This window comes from Salmo salar, chromosome 23, assembly GCF_965601325.2.
Source record: "Salmo salar chromosome 23, fSalSal1, whole genome shotgun sequence".
Classification (NCBI taxonomy): Eukaryota; Metazoa; Chordata; class Actinopteri; order Salmoniformes; family Salmonidae; genus Salmo; species Salmo salar.
Window position 1 is genome coordinate 47,342,086 of NC_138313.1, and position 14,378 is coordinate 47,356,463.

Genomic DNA, 14,378 nt, shown 5'->3' on the forward strand with positions numbered 1-14,378 from the left:
CTCTCTCTCTCTCTCCTCTCTCTCTTGCTCTCTCCTTTCTCCATCTCTCTCTCCTCTCTCTCCATCGCTCTCTCCTCTCTCTCTCTCTCCTCCAGAGACAACCTAGGGGCCCTGGTGTTGGAGATGCTGTTCCACTGGGCCCGGGGTCAGCAGCAGGAGGGTGTTGGGTTGCGTCCCGCTGGAGGTCCAGGCCAGAAGGGTATTGGTGCAGTGCCCAGGTTGGTAGATGCCATGGTGGAGAGCGACAGGAGGGACCTGGCTGAGGAGATTAAAGACATAGTGAGGCTAGGAACCCGGAAGTATAATGAGTCACTGAGGAGGGTGGGCCTAGAAGAGGAAGAGAAGAGGCCTTCAGCAGAAACAGATCCCTCACCTTCACACTGAACCAACTGACAGGAAGTATAGAGAGCCAATGAGGAGAGTGGGGTTACAGGAAGAGACCACCTCATCTTCACACTGAGGAGAGTGAGGTTACAGGAAGAGACCACCTCATCTTCACACTGAGGAGAGTGAGGTTACAGGAAGAGACCACCTCATCTTCACACTGAGGAGAGTGGGGTTACAGGAAGAGACCACCTCATCTTCACACTGAGGAGAGTGGGGTTACAGGAAGAGGAGATGACTGAACCCATCCCTTCATTCTGAAGCAGTAGACTGAACTCAGTAAAACACTGGGGTTTAAAGTAACTGTTTCTATGAAATGTGACCTATAATTAGGTTTGAGAACAAGACTATCAGCTGTAGAGAGACATGATCAGACTGAGCTGAGACTATCAGCTGTAGAGAGACATGATCAGACTGAGCTGAGACCATCAGCTGTAGAGAGACATGGGCAGACTGAGCTGAGACCATCAGCTGTAGAGAGACATGATCAGACTGAGCTGCGACCATCAGCTGTAGAGAGACATGATCAGACTGAGCTGAGACCATCAGCTGTAGAGAGACATGATCAGACTGAGCTGAGACCAAGACCCTGGACTATTTCACTTGTGTGTTCCAGCCCTGCTCAGCTGCAGAGATGGTGGCTCCACACTAGGTACAGATGGCAGTCTTACTCTTGACTAACTTGAACACCCGCCATGTGTAGTATGGTCTGGATAGTGAGTACCATAACCCAGCCGCCAGCCATTCAGCTGCTCTAATGATGGCTGTTAGAACTGTAGCACAGAGAAGAAGGAAAACAACATATGCTGCTTACAGGGTTGGGGTGAATTCCATTTCAATTCCAGTTAATTCAGGAAGAACACTGAAATTCTAGTTTTCAATTAGGAAAAATGTGGACTTTAAATTTTGTTTACTTTCTGAATTGACTAGAATTGAAATGAAATTGACCCCAACCCTGTTTGTTGGACTGGTGTTCTATTCAAATCCTGGCACCTCTATTGAACAATGTGTTCTTGACTTGCTGATAAACAGACAGATGAAGGAATGGACTCATCACGCTTGTGTTCTTGTCCTGTTATTTGTGGCATCATTCCTGTCAGATATACAATATACACCTGTTGAAATCACCAGAGGTCTTTGTAAACCTCCTGTTGCCTCTGAGCTGAACTCTGAAGTGATTCATTTGTGATGTTATGATATGCCTAAAATGTTATGATAAAGTGCCTTGCAAAAGTATTCATCCCCTTGGCATTTTTCCTATTTTGTTGCATTACAACCTGTAATTTAAATGGATTTTTATTTGGATTCCATGTAATGGACGTACACAAAATAGTCCAAATTGGTGAAGTGAATTGAAAAAAATAACTTGTTTCAAAAAATTCTAAAAAATTAAAAACAGAAAAGTGGTGCGTGCATATGTATTCACCCCCTTTGCTATGAAGCCCCTAAATATGATCTGGTGCAACCAATTACCCTCAGAAGTCACAGAAGCACCATTAAATCCATTATTAAGAAATGGAAAGAATATGGCGCCACAAACAACCTTCCAAGAGAGGGCCGCCTACCAAAACTCACAGACCAGGCAAGGAGGGCATTAATCGGAGAGGCAACAAAGAGACCAAAGATAACCCTAAAGATTCTGCAAAGCTCCACAGCGGAGATTGGAGTATCTGTCCATAGGACCAATGTAAGCCGTACACTCCACAGAGCTGGGCTTTACGGAAGAGTGGCCAGAAAAAAAGCCATTGCTTAAAGAAAAAAATAAGCAAACGTTTGGTGTTCGCCAAAAGGCATGTGGGAGACTCTCCAAACATATGGAAGAAGGTACTCTGGTCAAATGAGACTAAATTTGAGCTTTTTGGCCATCAAGGAAAACACTATGTCTGGCAAAAACCCAACACCTCTCATCACCCCGAGAATTCCATCCCCACAGTGAAGCATGGTGGTGGCAGTATCATGTTGTGGGGATGTTTTTCATCAGCAGGGACTGGGAAACTGGTCAGAATTGAAGGAATGATGGATGGTGCTAAATATAGGGAAATTCTTGAGGGACACCTGTTTCAGTCTTCCAGAGACTTTGAGACTGGGACGGAGGTTCACCTTCCAGCAGGACGATTTAGCATACTGCTAAAGCAACACTCGAGTGGTTTAATGGGAAACATTTAAATGTCTTGGAATAGCCTAGTCAAAGCCCAGACCTCAATCCAATTGAGAATCTGTGGTATGACTTAAAGATCGCTGTACACCAGCGGAACCCATCCAACTTGAAGGAGCTGGAGCAGTTTTTGCCTTGAAGAATGGGCAAAAATCCCAGTGACTAGATGTGCCAAGCTTATAGAGACATACCCCAAGAGACTTGCAGCTGTAATTGCTGCAAAAGGTGGCTCTACAAAGTATTGACTTTGGGGGGGTGAATAGTTATGCACGCTCAAGTTCTGTTTTTTGTCTTATTTCTTGTTTGTTTCATAATAAAAAATATTTTACATCTTCAAAGTGGTAGGCATGTTGTGTAAATCAAATGATACAAACCCCCCAAAAAATCTATTTTATTTCCAGGTTGTAAGGCAACAAAATAGGAAAAATGCCAATGGGGGTGAATACTTTCGCAAGTCACTGTATGCCTAAGAGTTGTGTATGAGTTGTGTACGAGTTGTGTATGAGATGTGTATGAGTTCTGTATGAGATGTGTATGAGTTGTGTATACCTCTACTTGTATTATATGTATTTGTTCTCAAATGTTCTATAAGTAAACCATGATGATGTCTTCCTGTAAACATCTGTTACCTCGATTCTCTACTCTATTCCTGTAAACATCTGTTACCTCGATTCTCTACTCTATTGCTGTAAACATCTGTTACCTCGATTCTCTACTCTACTCTACTCGTTACCGAGTCAATGTGGAGGTTAAATACAGGGGGTAGCGGTACCGAGTCAATGTGGAGGCTCTATACAGGGGGTACCGGTACCGAGTCAATGTGGAGGATATGTACAGGGGGTACCGGTACTGAGTCAATGTGGAGGATATATACAGGGGGTACTGGTACCGAGTCAATGTGGAGGATATATACAGCGGGTACCGGTACCGAGTCAATGTGGAGGCTATATGCAGGGGGTACCGGTACCGAGTCAATGTGGAGGCTATATGCAGGGGGTACCGGTACTGAGTCAATGTGGAGGCTATATGCAGGGGGTACCGGTACTGAGTCAATGTGCAGGTTAGTCGAGGTAATATATACATGTAGGTAGGGGTAAAGTGACTATGCATAGATAATAAACTGAGTAGCAGCAGTATAAAAACAAATGGGGGTGTCAATGAAAATAGTCCAGGTGGCCATTTGATAATTGTTCATGGCTCGGGGGTAGAAGCTGTTAAGGAGCCTTTTGTGGTTCCTGAGTTAATTAAGCAGTTAACATCCCATCATGCTCAGGGTCATGTTAACGTCCCCATCATGGCTCAGGGTCATGTTAACGTCCCATCATGCTCAGGGTCATGTTAACGTCCCATCATGCTCAGGGTCATGTTAACGTCCCATCATGCTCAGGGTCATGTTAACGTCCCATCATGCTTAGGGTCATGTTAACATCCCATCATGCTTAGGGTCATGTTAACGTCCCATCAGGGTCATGTTAACGTCCCATCATGCTCAGGGTCATGTTAACATCCCATCATGCTCTAGGGTCATGTTAACGTCCCATCATGCTCAGGGTCATGTTAACGTCCCATCATGCTCAGGGTCATGTTAACGTCCCATCATGCTCAGGGTCATGTTAACGTCCCATCATGCTCAGGGTCATGTTAACGTCCCATCATGCTCAGGGTCATGTTAACGTCCCATCATGCTCAGGGTCATGTTAACGTCCCATCATGCTCAGGGTCATGTTAACATCCCATCATGCTCAGGGTCATGTTAACGTCCCATCAGGGTCATGTTAACGTCCCATCATGCTCAGGGTCATGTTAACGTCCCATCATGCTCAGGGTCATGTTAACGTCCCATCATGCTCAGGGTCATGTTAACGTCCCATCATGCTCAGGGTCATGTTAACGTCCCATCATGCTCAGGGTCATGTTAACGTCCCATCATGCTTAGGGTCATGTTAACGTCCCATCATGCTCAGGGTCATGTTAACGTCCCATCATGCTCAGGGTCATGTTAACGTCCCATCATGCTCAGGGTCATGTTAACGTCCCATCATGCTCAGGGTCATGTTAACGTCCCATCATGCTCAGGGTCATGTTAACGTCCCATCAGGGTCATGTTAACATCCCATCATGCTCAGGGTCATGTTAACGTCCCATCATGCTCAGGGTCATGTTAACGTCCCATCATGCTCAGGGTCATGTTAACGTCCCATCATGCTCAGGGTCATGTCTAAAAATGCCCAGTTGCCCATTATGGCCAGAAGAAGAGATCTCAGTGACTGAAAGAGGGCTCTCAAAGGAACATAGAGGCTAGAGACTTAGCGTTTTCCACCACTACCATCAAGAAAACACCAAATTATGGAATTTCTCGTGGAAGAATAGTGTCTCATCCCTCCAATAGATTTCCAGACTTGTCAGATTTCCAGACTTGTAGAATCTATGCCAAGGTGCATTGAAACATGTCCGTGGTCGATGTTTGGGGGTCGGGTTGCTGCATTGTTTTCTCTGACGGGCAGAATGTTATTTTTTGGGCCTGCACTAGTGAAGGCTATATCGGTCTGATAATACTGGACTAGTAAAGGCACAGTGCACCTGTTTTGTGAAGATTGTTATAATAAAAAAAATGAAAAAGAATCATATTTTTTTTTATTCATATTTTTTCACGGAGCTGTGCATTGAAGTTGTTCTGACGGCTCATGGTGACCCAACGCCCTATTATTAAGAACCTCCTTTATTTTGTCAGTTACCTCAGCTGTACACCTTTGCAGTCACTGGAAATCTACCGGCCACTCGAGGCCATAGATCCTAATATATGTATATAATATATATACACATCTCTCTCCCATCATCGCCCCTTCTCTTCTCTTCTCCCTCCCACCCCTTCTCTCTACCTCCCTCCAAGGGACACAAATGCTAGTAACACCGGCAGGTTAACAAGCAGACTGCCAGCAAGCGAGAAGGACACCAGAGGAAAACGGTTATTGTCAAAACCCAGATATTATCCATCTGAATGAACGGAAACTGTACAACACGGTATGTGAATAATGTGTGCTATCATCATCTAATCATTTCTGATAAAGCATGTCTTCATGGATAACGGAGAAATAGCGCGTTGTGATATTAGGCAAACCTCAACTACTTGATAAATATAGGATGCATTTTTTGTTGTTGTTGTTGAGTTTACAGAATAGAGAATGGTTGTAATTCATGTGTAGTGAGCACCCGGTAGTTAACGTTTCATCTAATTCCAGCAATCTGCTCTGAGCAACGGCGGTGCGCTGCTACCATTCCTCTTCAGTCAAAAGAGCCAATCGTTTCCCGTTATGTGGCAGGATATGATTCCCTGTTGTGATTTGACATGAATACAGTTTGATTTAGGTTTTTATGGAAGATGATTTGAAATAACGGTAACAATACCGGTAGCCTATCAATTTAAATAGCGGATGGTTATTGCGACTTTACCGTTCCTCACACGCTGAAGCGGGGATGTAGCTACCGTAGGCTACGATGATAATGTAGTTTAGGTAACATCCAATACCACTAGAAGTAGCCGTGAGGACACGGATTTAATCTCTCGTTGGGAATAATTTTGCAGCACATTTGCTAGGAAATGCCGATTTGGTGTACATGTTAGTTTACTAACTCCGACCGGGTCGAGATGGGTTTTTTATCCCCGGATTAGCGGTTCGGACAGCGGGATATACATGTTTCCCTTGCAGTCCCAGGAGACCTCGGAGGGTGGGCGTAACGATTGTCGTGTGACAGCCTGCCTGAAGCCGATTTCAGACACAGGCGTGTGTGTGTGTGTGTGTGTGTGTGTGAGAGAGAGAATCTGGGACTAGGAGCTCTGCGCATGTGTAGAGAATATGGAACTCAAATTGCTGGGTCGTGATCGTTGCGTAATTGTCTGCGTGCACAGTGTGATTTATGGGTTATCATATTCATTATGCTACATTCCCGATTTAAGCATGATTTATACCATGGCAGACAGTGCAGGACTGCTGTGTTGCAAGTCCCAGTCGTGTGTCAACCATTCTATTGCAGCTGTGAAATGATTTTTAAATCCTGTCCTTGGACTGACACCCTGAGCGGTCTATGTCTTAGTTTGAATGGAAAGATGTCTCATGTGGTTAGACCTACTTAACCTACAGTCCATAGAGAATTATCCACATGTTTGGCCTTTGGGTGTTTTAGCTAAATTCTTTTTTTTGTGTGAAATATATTCAAAATATAAGTTATAGACAACCTATGAGTAGAACTTCTTCACAGCAATCAGTAGGCTATTGTATCTGTATGCTACTGCTCTTTTTATTTTACATTCCATAGGAATGAGGACCAACTCCGCAGAAGGCGTAGACTAAACCTCATGAGTGTTGCTATCTCACTCTGCCTGGCTAGAAGATAAATGGATGTGTTGCTGACCAGTGAGAGGAGACATTCAAGGCCACACAGTGTCTAGTAGCAAAGACAAATACATCAAAAACCCACAAGGAAGTTGATTCTCTCTATTTGTTAGTCACCGTAGGCGATCCATCTTTTCTGACACTGAGAAAATGATAAATGCTGCTGACTGTAAGACTGAAACACAATGATGTTCATAGAAATAAACAGACTATTCTGAAGCTTCTCAATTAGAGGCTTGATAGGTCTATACCTCTGTCCAGATGTTGGAGAGAGAGAAAGAGAGAGAGAGGCAGACAGAGTGAGGTAGACAGAGGGAGAGAGAGGCATACAGAGCGAGGTAGACAGAGGGAGAGAGAGAGGCATACCGAGCGAGGTAGACAGGGGAGAGAGAGATCGAGGCAGACAGAGAGAGCGTGGAAGACAGAGAGAGAGAGTGAGGCATACAGAGCGAGGTAGACAGAAGCAGACAGAGAGAGAGCGAGGCAGACAGAGAGAGAGCGAGGCAGACAGAGAGAAAGCGAGATAGACAGAGGGAGAGAGCGGGGCAGACAGAGAGAGCGAGGCAGACAGAGAGAAAGCGAGGTAGACAGAGGGATAGAGAGAGAGAGCGAGGCAGACAGAGAGAGAAAGCGGGATAGACAGAGGGAGAGAGCGAGAGAGAGCGGGGCAGACAGACAGAGTGGGGCAGACAGAGGGAGAGAGCGAGAGAGAGCGGGGCAGACAGAGAGAGTGGGGCAGACAGAGAGAGTGGGGCAGACAGAGAGAGCGGGGCAGACAGAGGGAGCGGGGCAGACAGACAGAGAGTGATCGAGAGAGAGAGGCGCAGACAAAGAAGGAAAAAAAGGCAGACAGAGACGGACGGATGGACACAGAAGGGAGAGGTCGATTATAGATACAGAGAGAGAAATAAAAAGAGAGTGATTCTGTAGATGGGTATTAGGTTTATAATCCTAGAGCAGGAAGAGGAAAGAGTAATCTGATTTATTTGTGAAACCACAAATATGATCCTTCCTGGTGCATAACTCTTGTCTAGTAGCCTCTATGCCCATAAATATAATCACACTCTAGCGTCCAAACCTGAGAGACCATAACATCTCGGCTGCAATTACGGTACACAGTGCTCTTTCAAAAAGACAGAGATGTGATTCAACACAAGTGCAGAGATTGAGAGTAGTCCTGTGTGGCTCAGTTGGTAAGGTCGTGGAGCAGGCAACACCAAGGTGGTGGGTTCAACTCCTACAGGAATCACGTAAATACAAAAACATGTATGCGCTCACTGTAAGAACTGTAATAAATCACTTGGGATAAAAGTGTCTACTAAGTGGCCTAGCCTATATGTTATTAGATGCCAAATAATATCAAAGATTTAAGGCATGTCTGGTATCTACTGTAGTCTACTGATAGACACGCACCATTTATTGTTATGTTATTTGTCAACAACAGCTGGTGTGTGATCACTAATATTAAGGACGTTTCTAGGTATTGCTCACCTGAGGTAGAATACCTCATAATAAGCTGTAGACTACACTATTAACCAAGAGAGTTTTCATCTATATTTTTCGCAGCTGTCTATTTAACACCACAAACCGATGCAGGCACTAAGACCGCACTCAACGAGCTGTATAAGGTCAATAGCAAACAGGAAACCGCTCACCCAGAAGTGGCACACCTAGTGGCCGTCGACTTTAATGCAGGAAAACTTAAATCCGTTTGACCTCATTCTATGAGCACGTCACATGTGCAACCAGAGGGGGAAAAAAACTCTAGACCACCTTTACTCCACACACAGAGACTCGTATGAAGCTCTCCCTCGTCCTCCAATTGGCAAATCTGACCATAACTTTATCCTCCTGATTCCTGCTTACAAGAAAAGACTCAAGCAGGAAGTACCAGTGACTCGCTCAATACGGAAGTGGTCTGATGACGTGGATGCTAAGCTACAGGACTGTTTTGCTATCACAGACTGGAATATTTTTGGGATTCATCCAATGGCATTGAGGAGTATAACACCTCAGTCAATAAGTGCATCGCCGACGTCATCCCCACAGTGACCGTGTAGGTTCCGTCCCTCTCTTCGCCCCAACCTGGGCTCAAACCAGGGACCCTGGCACACATCAACAACTGACACCCACGAAGCATCGTTACCCATCGCGCCACAAAAGCCGCGGCCCTTGCAACGCAAAGGGAAACCCTACTTCAAGTCTCAGAGCGAGTGACGTCACTGATTGAAATGCTATTAGCGCACACCACCGCTAACTAACTAGCCATTTCACATCAGTTACATACGTACATATCCCAACCAGAAGCCATGGATTACAGGCAACATCCTCACTGAGCTAAAGGCTAGAGCTGCTGGCTTTCAAGGAGCGGGACACTAATCCGGACGCTTATAAGAAATCCCGCTGTGCCCTCCAACAAGCCATCAAACAGGACTAAGATTGAACCCTACTACACCAGCTCTGACGCTTGTCGGATGTGACAGGGCTTGCAAACTATTTCCTCCAGACGTGATGCTTGGCATTCAGGCCAAAGAGTTCAATCTTGGTGTCATCAGACCAGAGAATCTTGTTTCTCTTGGTCTGAGAGTCTTTAGGTGCCTTTTGGCAAACTCCAAGTGGGCTGTCATGTGCCTTTTACTGAGGAGTGGCTTCCGTCTGACCACTCTACCATAAAGGTCTGATTGGTGAGTGGTGCAGAGATGGTTGTCCTTCTGGAAGGTTCTCCCATCTCCACAGAGGAACTCTAGAGCTCTGTCAGTGACCATTGGGTTCTTGGTCACCTCCCTGACCAAGGCCTTTCTCTCCCAATTGCTCAGTTTAGCCGGCGGCCAGCTCTAGGAAGTGTCTTGGTTGTTCCAAACTTCTTCCATTTAAGAATAATGGTGGCCAATGTGTTCTTTGGGACCTTCAATGCTGCAGAAATGTTTTGGTACCCTTCCCCAGATCTGTGCCTTGACACAATCCTGTCTTGGAGCTCAACGGACAATTCCTTCAACCTCATGGCTTGGTTTTTGCTCTGACAAGCACTGTCAACTGTGAGACCTTATATAGACAGGTGTGTGCCTTTCCAAATCATGTCCAATCAATTGAATTTACCACAGGTGGACTCCTATCAAGTTGTAGAAACATCTCAAGGATGATCAATGGAAACAGGATGCACCTGAGCTTAATTTCGTGTGTCATAGCAAAGCGTCTGAACATTTCTCAAAACCTTTTTTCATTTTTTTACTATAGGGTATTGTGTGTAGATTGAGAGAAAACAAATATTTAATCCATTTTATAATAAGGTTGTAACGTAACAAAATGTGTAAAAAGGGAATGGGTCTGAATACTTTCCGATTGCACTCATTCCCCCCTCCTATTGGTTATTGATCAGCGTTATCAGTCTTTAAAGGACAGACAGTCTGTGTCCTCTAACCTGAGCTCCCTAATCCATCTGGATGCATTTTACTCAGTATTTAAACCATCAGCTGTTTCCTGTCCTCAGCTGTTTCCTGTCCGTCAGCTGTTTCCTGTCCCTCAGCTGTTTCCTGTCCGTCAGCTGTTTCCTGTCCGTCAGCTGTTTCCTGTCCGTCAGCTGTTTCCTGTCCCTCAGCTGTTTCCTGTCCGTCAGCTGTTTCCTGTCCCTCAGCTGTTTCCTGTCCGTCAGCTGTTTCCTGTCCGTCAGCTGTTTCCTGTCCGTCAGCTGTTTCCTGTCCCTCAGCTGTTTCCTGTCCGTCAGCTGTTTCCTGTCCGTCAGCTGTTTTCTGTCCTCAGCTGTTTCCTGTCCCTCAGCTGTTTCCTGTCCCTCAGCTGTTTCCTGTCCCTCAGCTGTTTCCTGTCCGTCAGCTGTTTCCTGCCCTCAGCTGTTTCCTGTCCTCAGCTGTTTCCTGTCCTCAGCTGTTTCCTGTCCCTCAGCTGTTTCCTGCCCTCAGCTGTTTCCTGTCCTCAGCTGTTTCCTGTCCTCAGCTGTTCTAAAGAGAACATCTGGATTCTACTCTTTCTAACATTGTTGCATACGTTATTGTTGTTTACTAGTATGTACACCTACGTTATTGTTGTTTACTAGTATGTACACCTACATTATTGTTGTTTACTAGTATGTACACCTACATTATTGCTGTTTACTAGTATGTACACCTACATTATTGCTGTTTACTAGTATGTACACCTACATTATTGCTGTTTACTAGTATGTACACCTACATTATTGCTGTTTACTAGTATGTACACCTACATTATTGCTGTTTACTAGTATGTACACCTACATGTTGCTGGTACTGTTGTAGATGTATGGTTCAGATGATGTTGCTAATATGTAATGTTTGACTGACTACATAGCTACATGTTACAACTATGACAGTAAAATCGTTCTCCAGATGGATTTTAGTGGTGAGTCAGTGTTGAACTGACAACACACATCTCTCTCTTGCAACACACACACACGTCAGATAGAAAACTATTATCCCTGCGTGGGAGTGCATTCCTGGTAGGACTAATAGATATTAGTTCAGAGGATTGAGAGAGCAAGAGAGACAGACAGACAGAACTCGCTGCATGAATATATCTATCTAGAAAGGAGGCGTGGTCCGGTCTAGAAAGGAGGCGGGGCCTGGTCTAGAAAGGAGGCGGGGCCTGGTCTAGAAAGGAGGCGGGGCCCGGTGTAGAAAGGAGGCGTGGTCCGGTGTAGAAAGGAGGCGTGGTCCGGTGTAGAAAGGAGGCGTGGTCCGGTCTAGAAAGGAGGCGTGGTCCAGTCTAGAAAGGAGGCGGGGCCTGGTCTAGAAAGGAGGCGGGGTCCGGTGTAGAAAGGAGGCGTGGTCCGGTGTAGAAAGGAGGCGGCGTCCGGTCTAGAAAGGAGGCGGGGCCTGGTCTAGAAAGGAGGCGTGGTCCGGTGTAGAAAGGAGGCGGCGTCCGGTCTAGAAAGGAGGCGGGGTCCGGTCTTGAAAGGAGGCGTGGTCAGATCTTTATTTTTGTTTCAAAGAAAAAGTACAGTCAGCAAAAGAAAGGAAGCCCTGTGTTGGAGAGTCATGATCGACAGGAAGGAAAAGAGGTGGAGGAGGGAGGTAGAGGAGGGGGAGATAGAGAAGGAGGGGGAGGTAGAGAAGGAGGGGGAGGTAGAGAAGGAGGGGGGAGGTAGAGAAGGAGGAGGGAGGGGGGAGGTAGAGGAGGGAGGGGGAGGTAGAGGAGGAGGGGGAGGTAGAGAAGGAGGAGGGGGGGAGGTAGAGGAGGGAGGGGGGAGATAGAGAAGGAGGGGGGAGGTAGAGAAGGGGGGGTAGAGAAGGAGGGGGGAGGTAGAGAAGGAGGGGGGAGGTAGAGGAGGAGGGGGAGGTAGAGAAGGAGGAGGGGGGAGGTAGAGGAGGGAGGGGGGAGATAGAGAAGGAGGGGGGAGGTAGAGAAGGGGGGGTAGAAAAGGAGGGGGAGGGAGGGGGAGGTAGAGAAGGAGGGGGAGGTAGAGGAGGGAGGGGGGAGGTAGAGAAGGAGGGGGGAGGTAGAGGAGGGAGAGGTAGAGAAGGAGGGGGGAGGTAGAGGAGGGAGGGGGGAGATAGAGAAGGAGGGGGGAGGGAGGAAGGAGGGGGGAGGGAGGTAGAGGAGGAGGAGATGTAGATGGGTCACAGCTGGCAGAGAGAGACGTCGTGATAGGTTGAGGAAGGGGGTGGAGCGTGTGGAGGGGGAAATGGAAACAGATTTGCTGTGTTCACTGCTCTCTGTAGGCCACATCTCCTCTCTCTACATCATCCCACCAGTCTGTTTCAGATTTAAAACCACTACATGAAGGTTTGTTCTTTCTGGTTCACCAATTCAACTCTGATTGCTGAAGAACATACATTTGAATGTAGGCTACCCTGTAAACGCATAACTTGCACGCAAGCAAGGCAACACACATTCAAATCAAATTTTATTGGTCACATACACATGGTTAGCAGATGTTAATGCGAGTGTAGCGAAATGCTTGTGCTTCTAGTTACGACTGTGCAGTAATATCTAACAAGTAATCTAACAATTTCACAACTACCTAATACACACAAGTGTAAAGGAATGAATAAGAATATGTACATATAAATATATGGATGAGCGATGGTGGTGCGGCATTGGCAAGATGCAGTAGATGGTATAGAGTACAGTATATACATATGAGATGAGTAATGTAGGGTATGTAAATATTATATAAAGTGGCATTGTTTAAAGTGACTAGTGATACATTTATTACATCCAGATATTGTCTGTTATCAAGGCAACACAAACGTAATGTCAGTACAGTATACTGATGAGTTTTGGCATCATGCCACCCATCAATACCCCCTGATTATTGTTACAAATATTTATAAGCAGGAAAGTATGCAAGATTATATACTGTAATAGCTTACCTAAATACAGTAATAACTAAGTACCTAAATACTGTACCTAAATAAGTAATTACTAAGTACCTAAATACTGTAATAAAGAAGTACCTAAAAATACAGTAATAACGAAGTACCTAAATGCTGTAATTATGAAGTGCCTAAATACTGTACCTGAATAAGTAATTACTAAGTACCTAAATACTGTAATAAAGAAGTACCTGGGCCTTCCCTGTAGCTCAGTTGGTAGAGCATGGTGTTTGCAACGCCAGGGTTGTGGGTTCAATTCCCACGGGGGGCCAGCACAGAAAAAAATGTATGAAATGTATGCGTTCACTACTGTAAGTCGCTCTGGATAAGAGCGTCTGCTAAATGACTAAAATGTAAATGTAAAATGTACCTAAAAATACAGTAATAACTAAGTACCTAAATACTGTAATTATGAAGTGCCTAAATACTGTACCTAAATACTGTAATTTCTAAGTACCAAATACTAAATACTGTACCTAAATACTGTAATTTCTAAGTACCAAATACTAAATACTGTACCTAAATACTGTAATTTCTAAGTACCAAATACTAAATACTGTACCTAAATACTGTAATTTCTAAGTACCAAATACTAAATACTGTACCTAAATACTGTAATTTCTAAGTACCAAATACTGTAATAGCGAAGTACCTAAATACTGTAATAACTATGTACCTAAATACTGTAATAAATAAGTAATAACGAAGTACCTAAATACTGTAATAACGAAGTACCTAAATACTGTAATAACGAAGTACCTAAATACTGTAATAACGAAGTACCTAAATACTGTAATAACGAAGTACCTAAATACTGTAATAACGAAGTACCTAAATACTGTAATAACTATAGGAGAGCTGTTAGTCACGTTTTCACAAATATCTCATACTGTGGTTAGGTGGTTCTGTAATGTTCCCCTCACTAAAACCCACATTGTCACTATTTTAGACCTGACACACCTGTAGTTCAGTGGACAAAGAAAGAATCAGAGGGAGAGAGGGACAGTTATCATTGAGTTAGCTCTATTGATGGAATACCATTGATACACAGTATGTCAAACTGTGTAGCTCTTTACCTATCCCTCACTTCAAGCCTGCACG

At 44.9% G+C, this 14,378-nt stretch overlaps 2 protein-coding genes across 3 annotated transcripts in view; both read left to right on the plus strand.

Annotated features, from left to right (window-relative positions):
• The window catches only part of pidd1 (p53-induced death domain protein 1), a 52,450-nt gene extending 47,289 nt beyond the window's left edge, over positions 1 to 5,161 (plus strand). For both annotated transcript variants that reach the window (XM_082968190.1, XM_082968189.1), the window contains exon 16: positions 96 to 5,161. In XM_082968190.1, the coding sequence (XP_082824316.1) occupies positions 96 to 384 (289 nt within the window). In that variant the 3' untranslated portion in view covers positions 385 to 5,161. The remainder of the gene's footprint in view (positions 1 to 95) is intronic.
• Positions 5,162 to 5,344: 183 nt separating this feature from the next.
• LOC106584780 (mitochondrial glutamate carrier 1) overlaps positions 5,345 to 14,378 on the plus strand; it is a 35,802-nt gene continuing 26,768 nt past the window's right edge. Inside the window, exon 1 of the mRNA XM_045706074.2 lies at positions 5,345 to 5,560. The gene's annotated coding sequence lies outside the window, so the exon portion shown is untranslated. The remainder of the gene's footprint in view (positions 5,561 to 14,378) is intronic.